We start from the raw sequence: 23,871 nt of genomic DNA, 5'->3' as shown, positions 1-23,871 counted from the left end.
TTCATGAAATGTGGTTATATCAAATACCTATGGGTAATCAATTGTAAACATCAGGGACTCATACTAAGCTATAAGTTTCTTTTTCCACGACATTTTGTATTCTTAAGAAAATACATTTACATTTTAAAAAATCAATATGTTAAACTACTGCATTTTACATGGTCCCTCAAATTTACCTTTAACAAATTTTTAACGTGCATTTTTCAGAAAATCCTCATTCAATCGATGAGAGGAAATGCAACTAGCATTGCTTGAAATAGTTAAATAAAATTTGAAATTTAATTAAAACGGACCGATGGGCCAGGTATTTCATAGATTTTTTTTATTTTTTTTAAGTTTTGCTCATACAGTGAGATATTTGAATAAAAACAAGTCATTCACATTTTGAACTGTATTATTTATATTTCTATTATAGATTATCAATCACTTATTTGACATATATAGTATATCTAAAATTGTGTATTTGCTTATTATTTTTTTTATTTTTTTTTTGCATGAAATAAACAAAATATCATATCAATTAAAATTAACGTACGGAACTTTGGTCACCCCTGCTGTAGATTGTGAATAACCTCGATGAACAATGTTCTTGGTGGGTTAAAGGAAAGAAACGAGGAAATGTAATACGGTTCTCGTGAATTTCGTGAACGCACGCCCTCTCCGGTGAAGCGCAGGTCAAAGCTGGACGGTTGCTATGGCAACAACAGGTCAACTTCAGCTCGCGCTCCGCCGCCACAGCGGACAACATGTTGCCTGCAAGAAGGTCCAGAATGTCCAAAAGGATGGTACAAAACCTCGCGGAAAGCATTTGCAAGCAAGTGGCCCACTGTGAGTATGATGCGATTTATTGTATTACTTTAAAAAAAAAAAAAATTTTTTAAAGTAGGCTTGGAGTGTTTGAGCACTGCGCGACTTTTGACTCGTTAACGCGCTGCAGCCGCACACGCGACGACGCTCATTTGTCCTCCCTTTCTGTTTTATTGGGACCAGTCAATAAAAGAGAGGTGGAGTGCCTCATCGGAGAGTTCCGTTTTTTATTGGACGAGCCGGCCAGTCCTGCGAGGTCAGTGGGCGGCTTGGACAGATGGAAGCTGAGAAGCTTTCTGCACAACACCCTTGGACTCACCAACGACACCATCATGGATGCAGGTGCAGTAGTACACTTTCTCTTTCACATACAGTGGATGTAAAACAAAAAGGTTCAAAAGCCAGGTTTTTTTGTGATAGAAAAAAAAAAAACAGACCCTGATAAATCATTGAAAAACTTTGCACCATTAATGTGACCAATATAATCTGTACAATTAATATATATATATATGTATATATATATATAAACGCATATGTCAAGAAAAGCCAACTAGAACTGGTGAACTTTTCTGAAATGGTGGCATTTGAGTGCTGACTGTCATTCAACCTAAGTTTGAATGTGATTGGTTACTTCTGAAGACAGCCACCTCCCCAGTTATGAGGGTGTGCACACTTGTGCTACCACATTATCTCAATTGTTTGGTTACTTCCTCTCGCGCGAAGATTTTATTTCAATTGAGTTGTACAGGTTGTACGTCACATTAATGGTGGAAAAAAGTTTTGAAATAATTCTTCTTGGTCTCATCACAAAAACCTGGCATTTGACAAGGGGTGTGTAGACTTTTTATATCCACTGCACATACACTTAGAGGTGGCGAGAGCACTCACACTCTGTACTTAAGCTGTCGTAGATAACTTGAAATACTACAAAGACTCCAGTAGAAGAAGTACGGATTGAACTCTTTTACTTCCCAACAGAAGTTATCTCAAAGCACTTTAGACATTGAGCAGGTCAAGAACCACACTCCCTCTTAAAGCGGAAAACACAAATTCAACAATCGATCAATCCATTTTTTGTTTTTTAACAGTTTGGCCTTGGCAGATGCCTGCGTGGTTCACTCATTAGTGCTGAAATTCGCGATAGCCTTAAGATTTACTGTACTGCACTTGTAGCTCCTTCAGGCCACACTTATTACAGTCAACTGTGTTTTGTTTTTTTTGTGTGTGACAAAATGTTAAGCAGAAGCTCATTAACATTGTGTGACCTGATGCATGATGTGATTGTGTGTGGTCCTGTAGTGTTCCGGACATTTGACAAAGACAATGACGGGTTTGTAAGCTTGAAAGAGTGGATTGAGGGACTCGCGGTTGTTCTTCGTGGCACCTTGGACGAAAGAATAACGTGTAAGTGTGAAAAGCATACCATTCGAGCGAGGACTTCACCCAGTGATAATACCCCTTTCTCCCCCCCGTTTCTGTAAGACTGCTTCCACGTGTACGACTTGAACGCTGACAAGTACATCACCAGGGAGGAGATGTTACAAATGCTGAGGTACAGCCTCAGGCTGCCTGGAGAGGAGGACCCTTACGACGGGATCAAAGATCTGGTGGAGATCACACTCAAGAGGATGGTGAGAATCTTTTTTTTTTTTTTATTATTATTAAGTAATTCAAGTCCAATGAATGGCTTGAAATGGTACCAATAAAGATAAGACAAATTCTTTTTTTTTGTTTTTGACATACTTGGCAAATAAAGATGATTGTGAAGTGGTGAACCTCCAGAGGTTGAAAAAAAAACTAGGCAATGTTACCTAAAACTGAAAAAACAAGTCTCCAAACTTAAACTTTAAATTGGACAAAAGCGGGAAAGCCCCCAGTTATGGGAACCTAGGTTTAGGGGGAGACTACCTTTTTGCATAGGGCCAGGTAGGCTTCAATAGTTTATTTTCCCTTAATAAATAAAATCCCCATTTAAAAACTGCAGTTTAATTGGGTTATCTTTATCTGATATTTACAATTGTTTCATGATCTTTAATATTTAAACATTTTGAAAAGAATTACAGTAACCTGCCTCACAGGGAGGAAAACAAGATCTATAAATCAACTTTTTAAAAATGTATTATTATTATACTCTCCTTTCGCAGGACCGCGACCACGATGACAGGTTGTCTTTGGACGACTTTGAGAAGTCAGTGAAAGAGGTGAATCACATGATTGAAGCTTTTGGAACTTGCCTCCCCAACACCACTGTGAGTTCAAACAACTGTCCAGCCTAACCCCCAAAGACGTTCTTCCGCTTAAAATCCTGTTTTCTCTCTTTTTACAGAGGATTGAGACTTTTGAGCAGCGTGTATTTCAGAGTCAAGTACACTGATGATGCGGTCTTAGAAATATTTTATATACAGTAACAATAGCGGTCTATCTATGCAACACCCATCCATTTTATTCAGCCCTTGGTAACCATTCCCACTGTCATCCACACCTTTGGTCAATTTAAAGTGTGCAATGAATCGAACGTGCATTTTTTTGGGGGGGAATGTGCGAAGAAGCTGGAGTACATGCAGAAAACTCACACAAGCACTATGGGAGACGTTCAAAAGGTGTCAACAGATAAAAAAAGATGTTCAAATAAACAATTTGAACAGTTGTTTTATTAATAGTTGTGATGATTGTATCAGTTAAGTGTCATGATTAAATGCGCCGACGTGGTTTAATCTTCTTTTCCACTGGTTTGAGGTCGAGAACAGATTCCACCTAAAAACAAAAACAGAACATTTTATTTCGGAACTTGTATTCATTACAAATGAATTGAATTGATGGTCATTTGACTCAGACTGGATTTACACCGCATGTTTGAAGTGAAACAGGTTTTTTTTTTTTTTTTTTTTTTGCTCTCAAGTCGGAAAATTTTACTTTGCGTCAAGGCAGCGTTAATAGAAAAATGCCCCTTTAATTATTAATGGTTCCAATACACAATAACAAGACAGGCGTGTTACCCGTTTCATTGTGTTCCTGATCAGGTTGACAGTTGCGTTCAGGGAGTCGTCCTCCATGTCCACTTTAGGAGCGGCCTCTAGTTTCGGTCCAATGAGTGGCTCATCTTTTCCGCTGACCTCAGCCGGCGAGTGTGAGACGAGCTCTTCAATCTTGCGTTTTCTGCTCTCCAAATGTGTTGTCCTCGGTACAAACGTGACCGCGGAGGGCTGATTCGAGGTCAGTGTAACCCGTGCACCTCGAGATTTATGTGTGTGCTTTTGGCAGTGGCTTGAGTTTGATGCCGCCGCCCCTTTCGCGTCGACAACAGCATTGTGCAACGTCCCCATTTTGTCCTCTGTTGGTACAGTCCTGTGGGGGCTTTTGTGTGCGGAGTAGTGATGTTCCTGAGGAGGTAGTGGCAGCAAAGGAAAGGCTGAATTCACGTTCCAACGCTCTCCTTCGCTGTCATGAGTGGGGATGACGGCTGCTGCGGGTTCTTCTGATGATGCGGGCTCTTGGTTCGCCGCCTCTTCCTGCTCCCTCTCTCGGGCTTTAGAATAAAAAAAAAAAACACACAATTGCAAATAAATATATAAACATATATTAGGAAAATGCAAGACCAAAATATTTTTCTTAGGTTCCAAAAGTAGTCTGTAATATTCCTAGTGGACAAATATGAGCACTTTTACAATTTTATTCTTGTAAAGGTACATTTTGTTTTTCACTGAATACAGCAATATTTACAATAGCAGTACAATCTTTTATCGTAAAATTCAAAATGTATTCTCTTAAAATTATTTTGTTGTTGTTGTAATTAAAGGACTATTCTCATAAAAAGGTAAGCACTATATTATCGTAAAATTACAACTTTGTCTCTTAAAACAAAAATCCTCTTTTTTACTGTAACTACTTTTACTCATGGGTGTTGGGTGTCACAGGGACTCAGTGACTGCGGGTGGGTGGGAGGTTTGTGTTTGCGCTTTTTATCAGATGCTAGACAAATAAAGGTTTGGTTGATGTATTGGTTATATTACTTTATGCAAAAAAAAAGTTAATTCAAGTAAAACCAACAACTTTTACTCAATTTTGTTATTTATTTTCAGTGGGGGCGTAATAGTCGTTCGTAGGATTATACCTCTGTTCTGCGCCATTCTCATTACGTATCTCTTCCGGTCCTGAAGCTTCATCCTGGTGTCCTCTACCGTCTCATATTCAGGGACGTAGCAAACATGCAGCACGCCGCCATAGAAACTCTTCTCATCCATGTGTCGTTTGGCAGCTCTGAAAAAGACATTTCACAGAAGACTTGTTATTCAGATGGGATCCACATTGTGATGGATTCAAGATGTTTTTAATGAAGTGCAGACTTTGTCCCTGTACTTAAGTAGATTTTTCAGGCATCTGTACTTAGGTTTTTATTTTACTGACGACTTTTACTTTTACCATCTACATTTGAAAACGGATATCTGTACTTTCCACTTCTTACTTTATCAAAATAGGCTTCTTTCTTTTTTCAACTCCCACGGATGTCAACATGATGTAAAAAAAAAAAAAAATTAAAAAATTAAAAAAAAAAGGATGTAACAGAGAGGTAAAGTCAACCACGGTTGAGATCTTAGAGTCTTGCTAAGGCGGAATAAAGAGAGTGGCCAGCAATGCCATAAAGGAATGTAAACCAGGGAGCGTTACAGACAACAGCAACAGATTCGGACAAGCAAAATATTCCCCATCCTGGTCCTCATTAAAAGAATTGTTTGACATTGTCGGCTACAAGAATTACTTGCGGTGAATATATTGCGTCTCTTAAAAAACACTTTCCGGCAATCAATAATTGACAAGTCTTATATTAAATAACACATAAAAGTAAGACTTATTTTTCTGTTATTATCATTAGCTATTTTTGCTGTTTTTGTGTGTTTGTTTCTCACTTCACAAGGTTAGCTAAGCTGTTGGAATCAGTTGTTTTAATAGCATAAACATCAAGCCAACACTAACTAGCTCTTGGTTGGAAAAAAACAAAAAACAAAAAAAAAACATCATCATCAACATGATTTATTTCTTCTTAATACAAATTACTGTCAGTGCAGTTTTTTATTGTCGTTGTCGTCAAGTAATCAAACTGGGCATTATGTATTATTGACAATAAAAAAAAAAAACTTGTGTACTTCAGGACTTTCATAGTCTATACTATTTTACTTTTGATTGAGTACAGTTGAATGAGTTCTGCATTCACGAATCAATTTTTTTTTTAATTTTTTTTACAAAACTATGTGTACTTCTGCCACCTCTGTGTACTATTATTAAGCGAAAGCACTATGAACCTGGCACTAGTGAGCTTCTGGAACTTGACAAGGTAGACCTCGGTGAACTCTTCGGCGGGGTACTCGTCCAAGGGCCTGTATTCTTGTACGACTCCATACAAAGCACACAGCTGGATGAGCTCTGTCATAACTCCGATGGCGGGGACCCCTTGTACCATCACATAACAAGACTCCAAATTGACGGTGTACACCTGACATGAAGACAGACAAGAAGACAAAAGTTCCCCTTTTCAAAGCGCTTTCTTTACTTTCCTTTGACTCACACAGGACTTCGAAACTAAGCTACATCCAACTCTGGATTTTATATGAGCTTTATAGCTTACCTTAACGGCCCTGGCTTTCCTCCCCTCTCGATATTTAGGTCGAGATATGCACACTTTCCGCTGTTCGTGGTGTTTGTAAACCTCCGGAGCCTTCCAGCAGCTACTACCCGCCGCCGCCGCCATGTTTGCTGGAAACACGTTTCCGGTTTGTGCACTTTCAAAATAAGAGGCAACCCTCAAAAGTGGCGAAGTCGTTGGAGTACAGTTCGGGGATTCAATCATTTATTTTGAAGCGCAGCGGGAAGTAAAAGACGAGCTCGGATAGTGGAGCCATTAATGCTAATTTAGCACGTTGTTGCTAGATATTGCAATTTTTTTCCTAATGACTTTTCCCTCTCTAAACGACACCAAATAATTTTCTGTCACACAATCACACAATGGCCTATCCGCTAATAGCTGCAATCTACTCACATTAGAAAATGGACTTACTGTGAAATCTGGGTCTGTTTAGTTGTAAACAAATCTATTATATTCTGTTACAGTATGTGATTGGCAACAGCTGAATACCCAGGCTAATTGCATCTTCTGCCATCTAGTGGATAAGCATTTAATTGCTCTGCCTGTCACTACATTGCTGAACAAAGAGTTATTATTTGTTGTAATAAATAATGATTTCCAGACCATTAAGGGAAATTGGATAATTTGCTACAGCACACCTGACGATTTCTCACGGCACAGTGGTTAGCAATCACTGCACAAGATTGTCGCACAATAATTTGCTTACCTTTGTTGTTGTTAAAAGGAACATTAATAAATGTATTGACAGGCTGTTGACAGGTGAAACTATCCCCAAGGCTTTAAAATCAAAGCTGAAATCTTTGAGATTACAATATGGTGCCAAATGACATCCACTCAGATCATGTACACATGCTCCTTCACTGGCTCAAGATTTTAATTTCCATGTAAATAACCAACTACAAAATTTTTTGTTTGTTTCCCCTGCATTTAAGGTCACACACACAACCACTAAAACATGACCCTCCAATTGCAAAGAGCAAAATACAACATTTGGAACTGCGCTCCCCATTCAGTGATTATGGAGAAAGGCCAGAATGTATGACATGCTTTGCAATTTTAAAGCCGCATAGAGCAGCATTGCTGTATTTTTTGCTCTAGTGATTTACAGTACATGTCATGTTAGTACATTTGTGTTCTGCTGAGATTTTTTGAACATGGACAGTTTGTAGCCATTTCATTAAAACACAGTTTGTGGTGATGTTAAATAATTGGGAAACGCTTGAGATCTGCTACTTAAGTCAGAGTCAAGTTTACCAATGTTATAAATTGTGCCACTGGCATACGATTGAAACCTTATGGACGTGACCCAAACACCTGTCAGTCAAGTTCATCCATCCATCCATTTTCTGAGCCGCTTTTCCTCACTAGGGTCGCGGGCGTGCTGGAGCCTATCCCAGCTGTCATCGGGCAGGAGGCGGGGTACACCCTGAACTGGTTGCCAGCCAATCGCAGGGCACATACAAACAGACAACCATTCGCACTCACAGTCACACCTACGGGCAATTTAGAGTCTCCAATGAATGCATGTTTTTGGGATGTGGGAGGAAACCGGAGTGCCCGGAGAAAACCCACGCAGGCACGGGGAGAACATGCAAACTCCACACAGGCGGGGCCGGGGATTGAACCCGGGTCCTCAGAACTGTGAGGCTGACGCTCTAACCAGTCGGCCACCGTGCCGCCCAGTCAAGTTCAATTGAAACCCATTAATGTTTAAAAAAGAAGAAAAGGGGGGGGGGGGGGGGGGGCGGGAGCGGGGACAGTGCACATGAGCTGTGCTAGTGTGGGAAAAAAGTGACAGAAAAGCAGATGTTCTCACGTCATTTATTTTTGCTCTCTTTTTGCACCCACATGCTCCGCGTTGCCACACTGATAGACCACAAGGACACTTCACAATGTTCTCACATCAGTCTTCCAAGTTTAGTCTATCATCATTGTCATCTTGATCCATGTGACGTAATTGCAAACTTTAGTGTACACACCAGGCTTGTTTCTCAGTGCGCAGCCTTTCCCCCACGACACGACACCGTGGAGCACTCCCATCACATGTCATTGGACCCCCGGAGTCACCCTGTGCATCAAAGAGATGAGTTATTATTGCAGTGGGTATGTCTTCAAGAAACGCACTGTTGGGCGACATGTCCTAATTACCTGACAGGAGTCTTTGCCTCCCTCCAGGTAACCGGCGCAGAACATGTTGTCAGTGATTTGGAAATGATATGCATTAAAGCATGCATCATCACTCAGGACAGGGACATCCAGGCACTGCAGCATATGAGGGTACCTCGCTAAAAAGAACGCATGACAAAGGATTTAGTGTGTGCAGAAACAATTAGGCTTTTACAGTCCCATGACATTTTTAGGTATGTTGGAACCTCCACTTTCAATTCTTACATACATATTGCAATTGAACTCATCTGCACCCAAACTTGTAAACTTACAAATTAAAGTACTTCAACTGAATAGAACACATTATTTGAACCTATTGTAAACATATCTGAACACACAAAAAAACTGCAAGCATAAAATGTATAGAAAACACTGAGCACATTATAGGGCCTGTGTGTGTGTAGCTTTAATAGACAGGGCCTGAGAGGGTGGCATGTGATGATGGTGAGTGAGTGTGAGCTGTGGTTGACAGCAGCTCCTGCATGAGTTTCTTCACTGTTTTTTGTTTTTTACTGTTCTCCCTGCATTCTATAAACCGCTAAAAAAGTGCATTAGTGACTGTGGCTCTCCTTTGCTACATGCGAGAGCATGACAGTCAGTTATTTAATAAGAAATGAATTTCAAAGATTCTTGGTACAAGTGCTTGGTGGGCCTAATTAAACAAAGGAGTGGGCCATATGTGGCTTTTCTCACTTCTGCTTTAGACGCTCACTCAGCTGGTCTCGCAAGTTTGCTAAAGTCTCACATGATGTCACACATATAGTAATAACAAAGTTTTCATCCTGACTTCAGAGCCATATTTTTTTTCCAGAAAGTATTACTTGTAAGACGTTAGTCCCAGAACTCACAGCCTTCATCACTGGGGCGGATGCTCCCCCAACCAGAGACATGGCACACGGTCCCATCAGTGGAACATTTAAAAGGGAGCGTCGCAGGACGACTCAGCTTGATGAGCATGATGTCGCTGTCCTGTGTGCGGGGGTTGTAGTCGGGATGGCGAATGAACTCGGCAGACATGATGTGCTGCTCAGGGCCCTCGGGCTCCCAGAGGTCATGTTCCCCAAGCCGCACCTCTACATTGGATCTCGATGAGGCATTTAAGATTATTCAATACTCCTGTGCAAAGGTTCATGATTTAAAAAGTAATTGTGGTCATTTGTCTCACTTTGGCCTGCAGTGGGCAGCAGAGAGCACCCACTCTGGTGACAGGAGTGCCCCTCCGCAGAAGTTGTATCCAGTAAAGAGAGACACTTGGTAGGGCACTGAGTTTCTGGGACACTCGTACCCGCCGACTATCCTGTCATTCTCCTTCAGTGCAGCTGCAGCTAAAATTGACAAACCATCAAAAATAATCCATCAACCTATCAGCATATGTACGGAGGATATTAAAAGTCTACACACCCCTGTTCGAATGCCAGGTTTTTGTGTTACAAAAAAATGAGAGTGCAATAAATAAGTTCAAAACCCGTCCAACTCAAGTGAATTTTTAAAAATCTTTTCAGGAGGGGGAGTAAAAATAAAAAATGGAAAAAATGCGCTTGCACAATTGTGCACACCCTGTGAAATTGGGATGTGGCTGTGTTCAGAATTAACCTACCACATGCAAACATGTCAAATGGGAGTCAGCATACCCCTGCCACCATTTACAGCTGGCCCCAAATAAAGTTCAGATGTTCTATTAGACTTGTCTTGACCTTTTTTTTGTTTGTTTTCTAGCAGAAGGCTGAAGGCTTCGCGCAAACACTGACTGCTATTTCAAACAGTTCATAATGCCATCCATCTTGAGTGATTGGTGTCTGAGACAATATTCTTATTTTTTAGCCTCTGCCCGTTTGACGGGGGTTTAAATAAAGCCCCTGTGATGCTCACATCCTCTTTACCCGCCCGAATGCAACTTGACAACTTTTGTAAATGTTTATATTGCAACTAGCATTCTAAAGGTCATTGTTTTCATTTCTTTAACAGTGGGAGACCAAAAATAGATTTTGCTGTCATTGTAAGACTAGCCCCTCTTGTGATTTAAAAAAACATGTATTTGAAATATTTTGCTTGGTTGTGTCTTTTCTAAAACTAAAGCTGCTTTTGAGGAATAATGTGTGTTCTATACACTATTAGGCCGTTAAGATCACTGCTGCAGCACAAGCGTGTGTTTAAATATAAAGTAGTGATATACTGTTGGCGGAACACTGGTGTGACATGGGGAAATCATCCAGTTTCACTTAATTGTTTAGAAATCTATGAATATACTACAACTAATGTCTTTGTTCGTCTATCTATGCCAATGATATATAGTGACAGGCCGAACAATTAAATACTCTTCCACGAGATAGGAGAAGGTCCATAATTAAAGTGTATTATTGTGTTTTGTTACCTATATGGTCCAATGTGAAATGCAATTGCCCATGCGGCCCTCCACCAACCTAAATCTTGAGTTAATTGTGATTAACCACGCTTTTTGGACAGCTGAGTTTAATTTTACTGGCCACACCCAGGCCTGATTATCACCAGATTTGTTGAAACAAGAAATAACTTTGGGGATAGAGCATTGCTTTTCATTCCACCCGCTCATGTTGTCCCTTTAAGAGAATTAAACTCGCCAGCCACTTTCTTGAATAATTTTGTCATCATGATAGAAGTCTGAAAAGTCGCTTAATATCGCGACCAAATCACTAAGTTGGCTACGCTAAAAGGTTTTTGAAAAAGAGCTCCCCTGTTCATTGCCATGTTGTTAGTGTAAGCAGTGCACAACAGATGGGATGTGGTTTGATCTACAGCAGCTGCTAAAAAAAAAAGTTTAAAAAAAATCACCCTGACAAATAAAATCAATCGTCAAGCCCTAATTTGTATAACCCTGCTTTGCTATAATATATTATATATATTATAATATATATATATATTTTTTTTACAATATCTGCACTTCCAAAGAGAGCGAGGAGAACCAAAAGCTTCATTCCCTCCATTCCCCAGACCAGCAGTGTTAATGTGACCTCAAGCTATTATTTTCAGCAGTGTGAGTGCTCTTATCTCTTTGTTCTCAAGGTCTGTTTTCGTCACACCTCAAGGTACACTAAACCTCTGCTACATTACCCGTAAAGTGTTTATATGTTCACAGTGCAACCACTTTTGGGTTGTTTTTCTATTTATTTATTTAGGTTTATTTACTTTTTGATTTAATGTATACAGTACATACAGTAATGCCCCACTGATCATTATGACGAAAAGTAAGTTGTGGCTGTGTTGCCATACATAATGTTCCCAACGTCAGCCTCCACATTGCTAACCTAAAATGTGAGTCATCTGTACGAGTCAATAATTCATTTCACTTTACGGTTATTAAAACAAAATATGAATTCATTGTGCGGTGGCTTTATGAGTCAGAGTGGTTTACTCATGCATGAACATATAGGCGGTAATCAACAACAGACAGGAACACAGTTGAATGTGAGAGAACGTTGAACCAAACCCTGTGATTAGACACTTAAGGCTAAAATACAACACATTCCCTACCAGCAAAGGCAGGTTCTACCCCACGTTTGCGAAAACTTCCATCTTCGTCTTGCAGCTCATGCCTTGCGCTCTTTGACTTCAAATAAAACACACACAAATTGAATTGGCCCCACTCTGCTGAGTATCTCTTTGAAACAAAATCTTCCTGTTGTGATGTTCATTTCTCTGCATTTAATTTGACCTGGAAATAACTTGAATTAACTGCCCTTTACTTTTTAAATTGTGATCAATGCTACAACGCTTTATATGCAAAAAAAGAAAAAATCAATTAAAAATGTGCCACACCAACTACTTAAGTAGGCTACAAACCAAAAACATTACAGTACTCCATTTACAGTCTGAAGTTGTTTTTTAACTTCCAATTTCTCTTCCGATGGTAGTATTGTTAATTGCAAAAACTAGACAAATGATTCATTATTCTTAATAATACTTTGTAAGTGAAATAAAATTGTAACTGTCTGATTTTGTTTGTGTAGCCACTTGAGTTATAGGGCTTCATCATAACTGCCCCATTGACCAATAAAAACGGGCACAGAAAGAGACGCGAATGACGATGAGACGTTTGTACACTCTATTTCCTCAAATAGTGGCCGTTCCGCTGATAGACACTGTACCCCAATTTGCCGCAAGGTGCATTATCCTCTAACGACAAAGATCTCTTCTATTAGAAAACTATGGTCGTAATTGTCATCATTTTACTTTATATTTGTTATTGTTCTCACACCAACTGTTGACCCCATGTGAAATGTTTAAAAGGTTTTGGTTTTTATCCCAAAGCTTTCTCTGTGTCACATGTGACACACAGATGCCTGTTTATTTATACATCTGCACAGCAGAAATTGTGATGGAACTAAATAAATAAAAGGCTTTTATTAAAAGAAACCTTCCGCATTGTATTTGAACTCAGCGATAAGAATGATAAATGCACAGGCCGTAGTGTTAATCTTAGCATTGCTGACCTTGCTGTCAGTAGTGAATTGTATTTATTTGACCATCTGGTGCCCGCTGTTTAACCAGTTCTGGTTCCCCTCATCTCATTCAACTGTGCCTCCAAATAAACTGGTCCGGTGAAAGGAAGCACTGTATGACTTATGCATTACCAGGTTTTTTTTTCTGTCAGGCAAAGCCAAGGTTGATTATTCATAGCCCTCTGGTCTGCTGGAAGGCACCAGCCGTTGTGGTGGAAAGTATAAGGACCAAAGTAAGGAAGTGGTTTCGGTTGTTGAGGCTCAGCTTTTTCCCCCCCCTTGTGTGCGGTGTCTTTTGTGAAAAAAAGAAAAAAAGAAAGAACACATCAATGAGGCATAATAGGGGCAAGCGGAGTTGGCACTCATTTCGTCTTGAAAAACAAAATTCCCAACCTTTCCACACTCGGGGAGAAAAGAATCTGATTACCAGTCAGCACCGCAACAAGGCCAACAAACCTTTGAGGGTTCAGCTCACTGCAGATTCCCACTATTTGTGTCTTTATGACGCCGCCGTAACTGGAATCCAAAAGTTCCATCACGATCGTGTCACTCATCCTGCAAAAGAAAAACGCTGTGAGCTTAACTGTTTTTCACTGCGCAGCTATGATAAGTACCGGGTGAATTACAGTACAGTGACTGTGGAAACTGCACTATGTTATTAGTGATCCAGTGCACCACACAAAGACATGCAGACAGTAGTGTGCATATATTGTTGTTTTGCATTTTGGGTTATTCCCCCACCTCTCTAAATTCTATATAATGAATAATAAAGCCACATACTCCAACTGCGTATATCATTCTGCTCTGGCATTCTCTTTAAACCTCAACTGGTTCCTTTGCACACCCAAATTGGTATTTGTGTGGTGTACACATAATTGCACGTTTGGTTGGTAAATCAAGAACTTTGGCAAAACCCTGGCCTCAGAAGGCGTCCCTCAAACTATAGCCTTGGGATGACTATTAATATCCCCTACAGACAGCAGCGAAATGCTGCGTCTTTTGCTTCTGTGAAAAGACTGCGCACCAAAATGTTTGGGGGATAAATCTTTGTGCAGAAATGAAAGCTGGTATTTGTCAAGCGCATTCAATCTAACTTGAAAAAAGTAGTCAGCCTGTCTAGACTTAAGCTCGAGCAGGCACAGTAGTTTTTAGGAGGTTGCTGAAGTTGACTTTTTGCTCGAGTTGCAGGAATATGGGGAAGTGTTGGTTATTAATGTGCCTGAGATAAAATAGTTGGTGATGGGTCTTCCCACGCGCTCCAAAAAGGGCGTTGTTCAAGCTTAAACTGAACGTGAGCGGGTGTAAATGGACACAATCCCTGACTTTTAGTGTTTCTTAATCCCCCCTCCCCATTCTTCCTCCCCCTCACATCTGGACTATTGGCAGAGATCAGTTCCTGTGCAGTTGTGTTTGTATATTAGCAGGGGACTTGGTTTTGGGGTTGGGCAGGGTCTTAGTAGCTTACAATGCAATTTTGATCATTTCACTGTTTTGAGCATCATCGTGTTCTTCCACATGAACATGCGGAATCAACAAATCTATAATCGCCATTATGAAACACACCTCTGTAAATACAGGGAATTTTCAAAGTCAAATGCCTCTGCAGTTATACAATTCGGAATACGACTAAAATCTGAGTTCCAACTGCTAGAATTATACGTCAGACTTTTTCCTTTCCCTTTTTTTTTTTTTTTTTTTTGCATCAGTCGTGTATGGCGAGACATGAGAATATCACATCAGTGTACCTAAGCTCAGTTCATCATTTCACTCTGTGCAAGCATTTTGCTTTTAATTTGGCTTTTTGTTCCTTTTTGGCAACACTTATTCCAAAAGATCGGCACTGTTGTGCAAAACGACGTCAGAATATTGCACAAGTCCTCAGCCAACGCGCCTCACAAGAGCTCAGTTCAGCACGCACCAAAGGATTGACACCGTGTATGCGTTTTGCTTTTTATTTTGCTTTTTTCTCCAGCACAGTATATTACTACAACCCTAAATGCTCAGCGCTGTGTGCATGGCAAGGCATCAGAATATAAGTATAAGTCTTCAGTAAGTAAGTCAGTCAGTCCTATGTAAGAAGTGTATCAAAGACTCTGCATGTGTGTTTTTATTTTCTTACAATTTGTGCCTGAGATTTATTTGAACTAAGAGACCAACTGGGACAATTGGTGTTAAGGGCGGAGGGAAATGAGAACAGAAGAACACAGGAAGCTCCATTGTCTTTTAGCGAGTCGTGAAGGTATGAGTATTTTGTTGTTGAAACTGTTTAAACTGTTTTAAAACTGGTCAATTTATAGGACGTGAGGTTGAACTTTATATAAAGGTTTATTGACATTGTTGACCAATATACGATAAAACAGTTTGGCTCGTTTGTATTCCCTCGTAATAAAATTATCGAATGTGCGGATTCAGTATCAACTTCTAATTCCTTCCATGGCTTCATTTTTCTACACCGTCACATAGCTAAATCACACTGTCATGAGGGACACCGAGCATTTGACATGTTTTGCAACATTTCTCTGGAGACTTAAAAAAAAAAAAAAAAAGTTCAACCATCAACCCAATATCACGTCAAACAGATGGATGAATGAGTGGCAAGTTGGGCTGCGAAAACCAAGAAAACTAACCATGCGGAAGGAAGTGTGACCACAGGGTTAAACTGAGATGCTGACTGAAAGGTATAGAGCTACACTTGAGGGACACCAGCAAGAGATTGATTTTCCCTCCCTCCGGGTCAACACTCCCACTTCGTTCCATGCGTTCCGCTTGCCCATCTTTTTGTATGGTCATCTGATCCTGTTGCTGAAGCGCTTATTTTTTTAATTCTGCCACATGGTGTTTGAAATGTGTTTGGCTTTTTTACGACGCCACATTGAAACACTCAATTACAAATGCTGTGTGACCTTTCAGCTAGTCATCAGAAATAATTTCCATATGCTTTAAAATTAAATTAGTCAAAGTCAATCTCTTTATTTTTAACTCTTAATGATATTTTTATTTTTTTTCAAGGTCTGTGTTTTGAAGCCATGCAGATGTACGACATACCAATGTTACATGAAAAATTACCAAAAATTACATGGTTTGCGGATAAAAGTTTGGATGGAGCCTCTCTGGAGATTCCAACATGCTTCTTTTTGGGCATGGCCTTTGACTGCCAAATGTTTCAGGAATGTATGGTTGTGTGAAAGAAGACAAAAGCGTTCCCAAGTGACCAGAAACATGCTGACCTGTCCACCGAAGACCTTTTTTTACTGCTGTTTACAATTTTGCCTGTCTGTTCCTTTGTTTGTTCCTCCATCTATCCCTCCATTTACCACTCTGTCCATCCATTCACCCATCAATGTGCCCAACCCTCATCTGTCTGACCATCAATCGATTTGTTTGTTGATCTCTATCATCCATCCTTCCATCTATCTGTCCATCGAAATCATCCATCAATCTATCGTTCCACCCATCCATTTTGTTGTTCGTACATCATCCATCAATCCACCTCTATCCGTCATCCGTCCTTCCGTCTATGCTTCTATATCAACCATCTATCCCTCCACCATTCTGTCCAGTTGACCATCCGTCTGTCTGAACCTTTGGTGGGTTCGTTTGTCCAACTATATCTTTGTCCATACAACCAGCTTTTCCTGTCTGTCTGTCAGTCTGTCCATCGATTTATCCATCCATCCAAAATTGTCTATTGGTTCGTTTGTCTTGATGTGTATACGTCTGTCCATCCATCCATCATCTACGTATATCTGTCCACCCGTCTGTCCATTGTTTCATTTGCTCATCTTTCCATTCATACCACCCCTCCATTGTCTGTCTGTCTGTCTCTTATATCTGTCAGGCTGCCTCTCTGTCTCCATCCATCTGTCTGTCAGTTTGTTTTTCCATCTTTTTCATCTATCTAAGCCACCATCCATCCATCTGTCCATCAGTTGATGAGTTGTTATATCTGTTGTCCATCTATCTACTTGTATCTATCTTCATACCTATCCATATGTTTACCAGGCTGTCTCTCTGTCTGTCTGTTTTCAATTGTCAAGATCACATACTGTAACTCCAAACTTTGCAGTGTTCACCTACTCACGTCAAAGCCGGGAAGAAGTTTTGAAGACATCATTTTGTCCCTCCACGGCTGTTTTGCTTTGGACCGGCCAATGTCCAAAGTAGAGTGGACAGCTGCAAAGATGTTTTTTTCCTCTCTCTCTCTCTCTCTCTCAAGGAACAGCTCGGTAACTCTAATTATTGACAGATGCTGTACACGTCAAAAAGGGTACATTACAAATTCGTTACCTACATGCTCAGATGTCATTTCAAAGTACACAGCAATTAGAGTTAACCTCAAGCAACCATGAGCTCAGCCCACGTTGAGGAAAAACACGTCGTGATTGGTGGAGATGAAGAGACACAGGTTGTCATCTCAACAAACCGCAATTGATGATTCACTTTGTTTGATCGCTCTTGTGTTTTCACTTGTGGACTTTCCCAAAGGACAAATGTTCTTTCTTTAAAAATAAATAAATAAATAATAATAATAATAATAATAACTAAAATAAATAAAAACGTGCTGTGCCAAGGCTCTCTCTCTCTCTCTCTCTCTCTCTCTCTCTCTGTCCTCAGATGACTTGTGTGTGTGTCTATGTGTGTGTTATCTTCCGTCCAACGTGGACAAACTTGTGTTTACTTCAACGGGTATCATAAAGTTAATCTCTCCATGACAGGAGCAGGGTGCACCCAAAATTATCATCACAAAAGCACGAGGGGGCGGGGGGGGGGGGGTGATTGGGGCTTGGTTTACGGCGGCTTGTGGTCCCGCCTGGATGTGACCGATGACGTCACAGACTTTAATGAGACTGGGTCGAGCTTTGCAGCTCGCAAGGAGCAGTCAAGTCAGAGCTCTGCTTCGGACACATCGACGCCAGAACAAGGTATTGTGTCTTTGTTTTCTTTTCTTTTTTTTTTTTTTTTTTTGACATCTAACGACAGTCAACATCTAGATTGGAAGTAGAGCACTGTTTTATGAGTTAATAAAACGCATTCCGAGTCGGGACTTGGAATGGATCATGTTTTCCCTCACAGAGTAATGAATTGTGTTGAGCATAGAAAGATGGAAAAAAAAAAAAAATCGAAATATCCGAAATGCAATATGTGAAGAAGTATAAACGTTTTATAGATCGTATCTATAGAACGTCATCTGAGTATTGGGGGCCACAATCAAAAGAGAAATACCTAATGTAGAAAACTACACAATAATGTGATGTGAATAACGTGGTAATATTACAAGAAACAAAACAGTGTGACGAGAAAAGGGTCCTAATATTTTGAGAATAAAGTTCTATTTTTTTTTAATTAGAATTATAATACAAGAATAGAAGTAGTTTAAAATGAGCTATTTGGGGATTTTTTGTTCTTAAGGTTTTAATTGTAAAGAGTGAAAGTCGAAAAGGTCAAACCAAACAGCAGCCTTCTCTCTAGAGACCTGCCACATATTCATGATCATAGACACTTCAGGTAAAAATTATTAAATATTTTTTTTAAAATCACTTGTAGTTGATGATGGAACAAAGTCAACAAATGCTTTCGGTATGTGTCCTTCTTTCTCAAGAATACACACAAATGTTTGTACAATCACTTTAAAGTTGATGTGACAAAACACTGAATGTTTCATTGTTTGTTAAACTAACAATTTGACTTGCCTTTATCTTAACAAACATATGCATGTTTTTTTTCTTGCAACATTACTCGATTCTCCTAAAATCCAACCTTTTTCTTGTCATATTACAATGTAATTAGATTTTTACTCTCTTTTTTGTCATATTATTACTTTTTAATTTTACAACTGTGCTCTTCATATAATTTTTTATTATTATCTTTTATGATTAAAATGTATTCTTATAAAATTACAATTTCTTCTTCCCCCCCACCCGCCCCCCCCCCTCCCCCTTTTCTTTCATAACTGATAATGTTAGATTATCTGTTCGTGTCGCAGGTTTCAGGACAATGATGGACATAATGGGCGTGACGCCTTACTACGACATAAACACTTCGGACTCCAGCATCACAAATGGCACTTTTTACGATGACGAGGACGAGTATGATTACAAGGACGACCACGCCGAGCTGAGGCAGTCCCTCAACATCATGTCTCTCATCGTCTACTGCCTGGCTTTCGTCCTGGGCGTGCTAGGCAACGGCGTAGTGATCTGGGTCACTGGATTCAAGATGAAGAAAACAGTCAACACCGTTTGGTTCCTCAACCTCGCTGTGGCCGACTTCCTCTTCACGGCATTCCTTCCTTTGAGCGTGACTTACACCGCCATGGATTTCCACTGGCCCTTCGGGAAGTTCATGTGCAAGCTGAACAGCACCATGAGCTTCCTCAACATGTTCGCCAGTGTCTACATCCTGATGGTGATCAGCATTGACCGATGTGTGTCTGTGGTGTGGCCCGTTTGGGCTCAGAACTACCGCAGTGTGCAGAAGGCATCCTGTGTGAGTCTGGGTGTTTGGGTCCTGGCTCTGATTCTGAGCACCCCGTACTTCATCTTCAGGGACACTGGGCCGTCATACAACAATGAAGAAATCATCAACTGCTTCAATAACTTCGCCTTCTCTGATGATTATGTCACACTACGTGTGACCCAGCTGCGATACTTCCGCCATCAGGCCATGACCATGACTCGTTTCTTTCTGGGATTTGTCGTCCCCTTTACTGTTATTGTGTCCTGTTACGCTGTGATAATCCACCGCCTCCGCAGGAACCGTACCCTGGCCAGCCAATCAAGTCGTCCCTTCAAAATCATTGCCGCTGTCATCACCACTTTTTTTTTGTGCTGGGCTCCCTATCACATTCTGGCCCTGATTGAGTTGGTCAATCACATGGCTGATTATGAGAGTGAAATATTGGACGATGTCATCACTATCGGGGTCCCCATAGCCACCAGTCTAGCCTATCTCAACAGCTGCCTCAATCCGCTGCTCTATGTGTTCATGGGACAAGATTTCAAGGATAAAGTTCGCAAGTCCATCCTGAAAGTACTGGAGACTGCTTTCCAGGAAGAGATTTCCCGCTCGTACACCTATACAAACTCAATGGTCACCACTCGAAGCAAAGACAGGTCCCTTTCTGAAGCTGAGGTATAAAGCTGCCCATGTTAGTTACTGTACTTGTACATATAGCTGTTAAGAAGAAGAAGAATCACCTTTTATTGTCATGAACATGCATGCATGCACACAAAATTTGCTCTCTGCATTTTACCCATCACAGTGAACACATTCACATGTTAGTGGAACACACTGGAGCAGGGGGCAGCTGAAGCGCCCGGGGAGCATTTCGGGGTATCAGTGTCTTGCTCAAGGACACCACAGCCGTGAGTCCGGGGGATTTCGGCGGATGGTCCAGTCGGGGTCTCGAACCTAAGTCCCCCACAGTGGCAGGCGATGATCTTAACCATTGGGCCATTGTTGCAATTGTATATGACAAATAATCACAGTTTTTGCCTCAACTGCTACTAATCCACAGCTACAATATGTTCAAAACATTGTAACCAAGCTGTGATGAATTTATAGGCTAAAACATTTTGAAATGTGTTTATTTCTATACCGTGCTGCAGTGTCCGCCTAGCTGGATGGTCACTTCAAAGACAATAGTAATGAGTTAGCATAGGAAATGATACAACTTTAGACTAACTAGGGATGTGTATAAAATTCATTTAATCGATTGTTAAGAATTTGGTCAGTTGAGTACAACTGATTGTCGTTAAATCGTGTCTTGAAGCTATCAAGTCAAAATGTAGTGCACTGCAACCCAAATAGATGCTGTTGATTCAGTCTCAACTACTTTACAGCGTAAATAAGAACAGCATGACGTCAGCTATGGCAAGTTGAGATACATCCCTGCAGACCTCTGCTGTGGCAACAACTCCTCCAGCAGTATTTTTCTGCTAAATACAACACTGGCGTGGAAACAGGAATTCCAAACATTCAGACAGATTCTCTCAAAGCATCAATTTCCCCGTAGTCGATCCAGGAAATGTAGTCAAATGCCCATTCCTGGTTGGTACTTACTGTATTTACGTATTGTTTTGTATCAAATTAAACGATATTAGAATACATGTTCAAGTGAAACTGGACTGCACAAGAAAATACAAATGACTATTTTGGAGAAATGCTGCAAAATGGCAAGAACCATCCATCCATCCATTTTCTGCACCGCTTTCTCCTCACAAGGGTCGTGGGCATGCAGAAGCGTATCCCATTCACTTATCGTAATTGAATGATGCACCTAATTGAGGCATGGCGTCTATTAGAGGGAAGGCCACTACTTGAGGAAATTATTGTAAAATAATTGTCATTCCAGAAGCCCTCACTCTAAAAGCAGACTATTTTTTGTTCGTATTAATGAATAAATCATACAAATCAATAACAATACCAAACTTGCACTTTTAACCCTACCATATAGTTTTAGTCTCCTGCCATAACTGGAATAAACTGCATATCCTGCATGCTTTTGTATGTTGTTCATGGTTTTGTTAGTATCTTTTAAAGGCTTAACCTACTAAATGCATATTGTCGCTATCTAAAGAAAAGCATCTTTCTCAAAATACTGAGAGTTCTTTGTTTTGTTTTCACACACACACACACACACACACAAAACAATAGAAATGACTTTACATAATTCAGATGGCCGTACATGTTTTTCATTGGCATTATACTACAAAGTGATTCTTTATGGCGGCTACATGATACATTTCACTCGATTGTTTGCCCCCCTCTTAGTAGTTATGGACTTAACTAGTCATGAGATGGCTATTGGGATATAAGCACATGACCTGTATATGAAAGCTTAATTGTGATGTAAAAAAATAAAATGTAAATGATAAATACAGTATGTGTGTACAATAAAAATGTTTAAGGATTTGTTCAGTGAAGTTGGTATGTAACGTCCATTCATGTATTCTCTCTAGTGACCTCCAGTGGCTCAAGTTCAGTACGGACTCTGTAAAGCCATGTAAGTCTTCTTTGAATTCCCTATTAATAAATTTTATCATTAAAAAAATATATATATTGTCAAAAAAAATTATATTATTTTAGTAGTTTTTGATATGTTAATTATTATAGTCGGCAATAAATCAAAGACAAAATACTGTAGAAAAAAAAGATGATTTTCCACATACCCTCTATATGTATATGTTACACAGTCAATCCCGAGAAGTTTATTACCCATTTCTAATGTGGCTTATTTTTCTCCCTCCCCCCTTCGGTGTTCTTTTGGTGCAAGGGGGCACTGTTTTGCATTTCTCATCATTTGATAAAGAAAATAGGCTGAAGCAGTGTCTGCATTCTACATAGTTAGAGGGTATTCCTTTTATTCTGCAAGTTAGGGATGTCCCTTTTCATGTTGCATGTGATGGGACACTATGATAACATTAATTTTTTATGACATTTCAACCTGTGATTGTTTTGTAATTCCCGCTTTATGTCCATACTAATGTAAAGCCCTTCACAAATTTTGTCTCCAGATTCAAAATGTCGTGTTATTCCCATCATCTTTTGACGGTCTGCATCGGGAGGTTATTTGTGTGCACTGCAGCTTGCTAGCGATTCCATGATGCCATGTGTTGCATTATGAAGTCTGCTCTGATTCCAACCAGGCAAATGTCTTTACAGAGTTGTTCTATCCTTGAAGATCAGATTTCCAATCTGAACTTTCCAAGTCCAAGGCACCCAAAATTGCAGGTCTATCATGTGAATATTGTTATTGAGATGCGGCCATGGTCTTTGTCAGGGACTATTCCGGTCTTGCGTTGGCTCTGCTGTTTTCGGGATTTTTAAATGTGTGCTTTGGCTCTTTCTGGTTCTGATCATCTTGCTTTATTTTCTTGGGTTACTCTTTACCCTTGTTTGAGTTGACTGTTATGGTTACCACTCGTTAAATTCTCCTATTCTTTCACACAGAGACACCACAAAAATTGCCGCATTGGAGCCGTTACCAAGACCCAGCATTTATCCAGTTGCACAAAACCCACAAAGCCGGATATCGCCACAACTGTGTGCAGTTTGACTTTGGTCACATCATCCACTTAAGACACCCATATTGTCCGATCAGGAAAAAAAATGCAGCATGCCCATTTGAACTCCATTGTTAACCAAAACAGCAGCACCAATGCATGTCTCTTCGGTCAAAACAGCATCTCGTACAGGCAGTGTAAAAAGGGACAGCTGTGTCTAAATATTAATCAGCCTTAGCCAGGCTGGGCAAAGTATGGCCACACACGTCGCACTCCTTAATCCTTAATCAAACCCTGCACTGAACAGTTATATGATCAAGCGTCCTGTAATATTTGTGGCATTTATTTCGTTGAGTTTTCTTAAAATTGGTTAACTGAATGTGTTCATTCATTTTGTTTTATTGTTCTAATTTATTTATCTCATTGTTATTGGTTGATTCATTGTAATACAATTGATACATTTTATACACAGTATTTACTGTAGTCCTATACAGTTTTGTGATCATTTTATTAATTGGTTAACTATTTACACGGTGATTAGCTGTTTTATAACATAAAATGAAATTGTTATAAAAATAAACTATATAAAGTATATATTGTATATATTATACAAACATTTCAACATCTCCCCCTCATCTATAAATGTACTGACCCATCTGTTTTAATAACCAAATGTGGCCTTTGAGCACAAACGTTTGCAGGATCCTGGTATAGGCTCAATCATTAAAGTCTATTCTAATTGTGACTGCTGTGACAAAACTTACTACATTATTTATTTGGT

The 23,871-nt window shown here is 39.9% G+C and overlaps 4 protein-coding genes across 6 annotated transcripts; 2 read left to right on the top strand and 2 right to left on the bottom strand.

Annotated features, from left to right (window-relative positions):
• Positions 1 to 746: 746 nt before the first annotated feature.
• Positions 747 to 3,409, top strand: clxn (calaxin). Its single transcript, XM_061675809.1, has 6 exons — positions 747 to 828; positions 991 to 1,149; positions 2,107 to 2,211; positions 2,290 to 2,438; positions 2,952 to 3,056; positions 3,134 to 3,409. The coding sequence occupies exons 1-6, from the start codon at positions 747 to 749 to the stop codon at positions 3,179 to 3,181; spliced, it is 648 nt and encodes a 215-aa protein (XP_061531793.1). The 3' UTR covers positions 3,182 to 3,409.
• Position 3,410: 1 nt separating this feature from the next.
• Positions 3,411 to 6,560, bottom strand: rbm48 (RNA binding motif protein 48). The gene is made up of 5 exons (XM_061675808.1): positions 6,428 to 6,560; positions 6,105 to 6,295; positions 4,919 to 5,064; positions 3,804 to 4,333; positions 3,411 to 3,561 (listed from the first exon to the last, which is right to left on the bottom strand). The coding sequence occupies exons 1-5, from the start codon at positions 6,548 to 6,550 to the stop codon at positions 3,499 to 3,501; spliced, it is 1,053 nt and encodes a 350-aa protein (XP_061531792.1). The 5' UTR covers positions 6,551 to 6,560; the 3' UTR covers positions 3,411 to 3,498.
• Positions 6,561 to 8,362: 1,802 nt separating this feature from the next.
• On the bottom strand, positions 8,363 to 11,562 carry LOC133401735 (cationic trypsin-3-like). Its single transcript, XM_061675047.1, is given in 6 exon segments — positions 8,363 to 8,476; positions 8,478 to 8,513; positions 8,594 to 8,730; positions 9,460 to 9,695; positions 9,777 to 9,936; positions 11,529 to 11,562. Coding segments are annotated over 6 exon segments (717 nt in total).
• A 6,398-nt stretch (positions 11,563 to 17,960) lies between these two features.
• LOC133401731 (chemerin-like receptor 1) lies at positions 17,961 to 23,626 on the top strand. Of its 3 annotated transcripts, XM_061675043.1 has the most exons (4): positions 17,961 to 18,008; positions 19,070 to 20,217; positions 22,047 to 22,090; positions 23,038 to 23,626. In XM_061675043.1, exons 2-3 carry the CDS (start codon positions 19,081 to 19,083, stop codon positions 22,047 to 22,049), a joined length of 1,140 nt encoding a protein of 379 aa, XP_061531027.1. In that variant the 5' UTR covers positions 17,961 to 18,008; positions 19,070 to 19,080; the 3' UTR covers positions 22,050 to 22,090; positions 23,038 to 23,626. The 3 variants fall into 3 exon arrangements, with proteins under 3 accessions (XP_061531027.1, XP_061531026.1, XP_061531025.1); XM_061675042.1 differs by lacking the exons at positions 22,047 to 22,090; positions 23,038 to 23,626 and having other exon boundaries at positions 19,070 to 21,728; XM_061675041.1 differs by lacking the exons at positions 22,047 to 22,090; positions 23,038 to 23,626 and having other exon boundaries at positions 17,971 to 18,008; positions 19,050 to 21,728.
• Positions 23,627 to 23,871: the final 245 nt, after the last annotated feature.

Source organism: Phycodurus eques, chromosome 4 (assembly GCF_024500275.1).
Source record: "Phycodurus eques isolate BA_2022a chromosome 4, UOR_Pequ_1.1, whole genome shotgun sequence".
NCBI classification, from domain to species: Eukaryota; Metazoa; Chordata; class Actinopteri; order Syngnathiformes; family Syngnathidae; genus Phycodurus; species Phycodurus eques.
The sequence above is the reverse complement of the archived record's forward strand: the minus strand, read 5'-3'. Positions and strand labels throughout refer to the sequence as shown.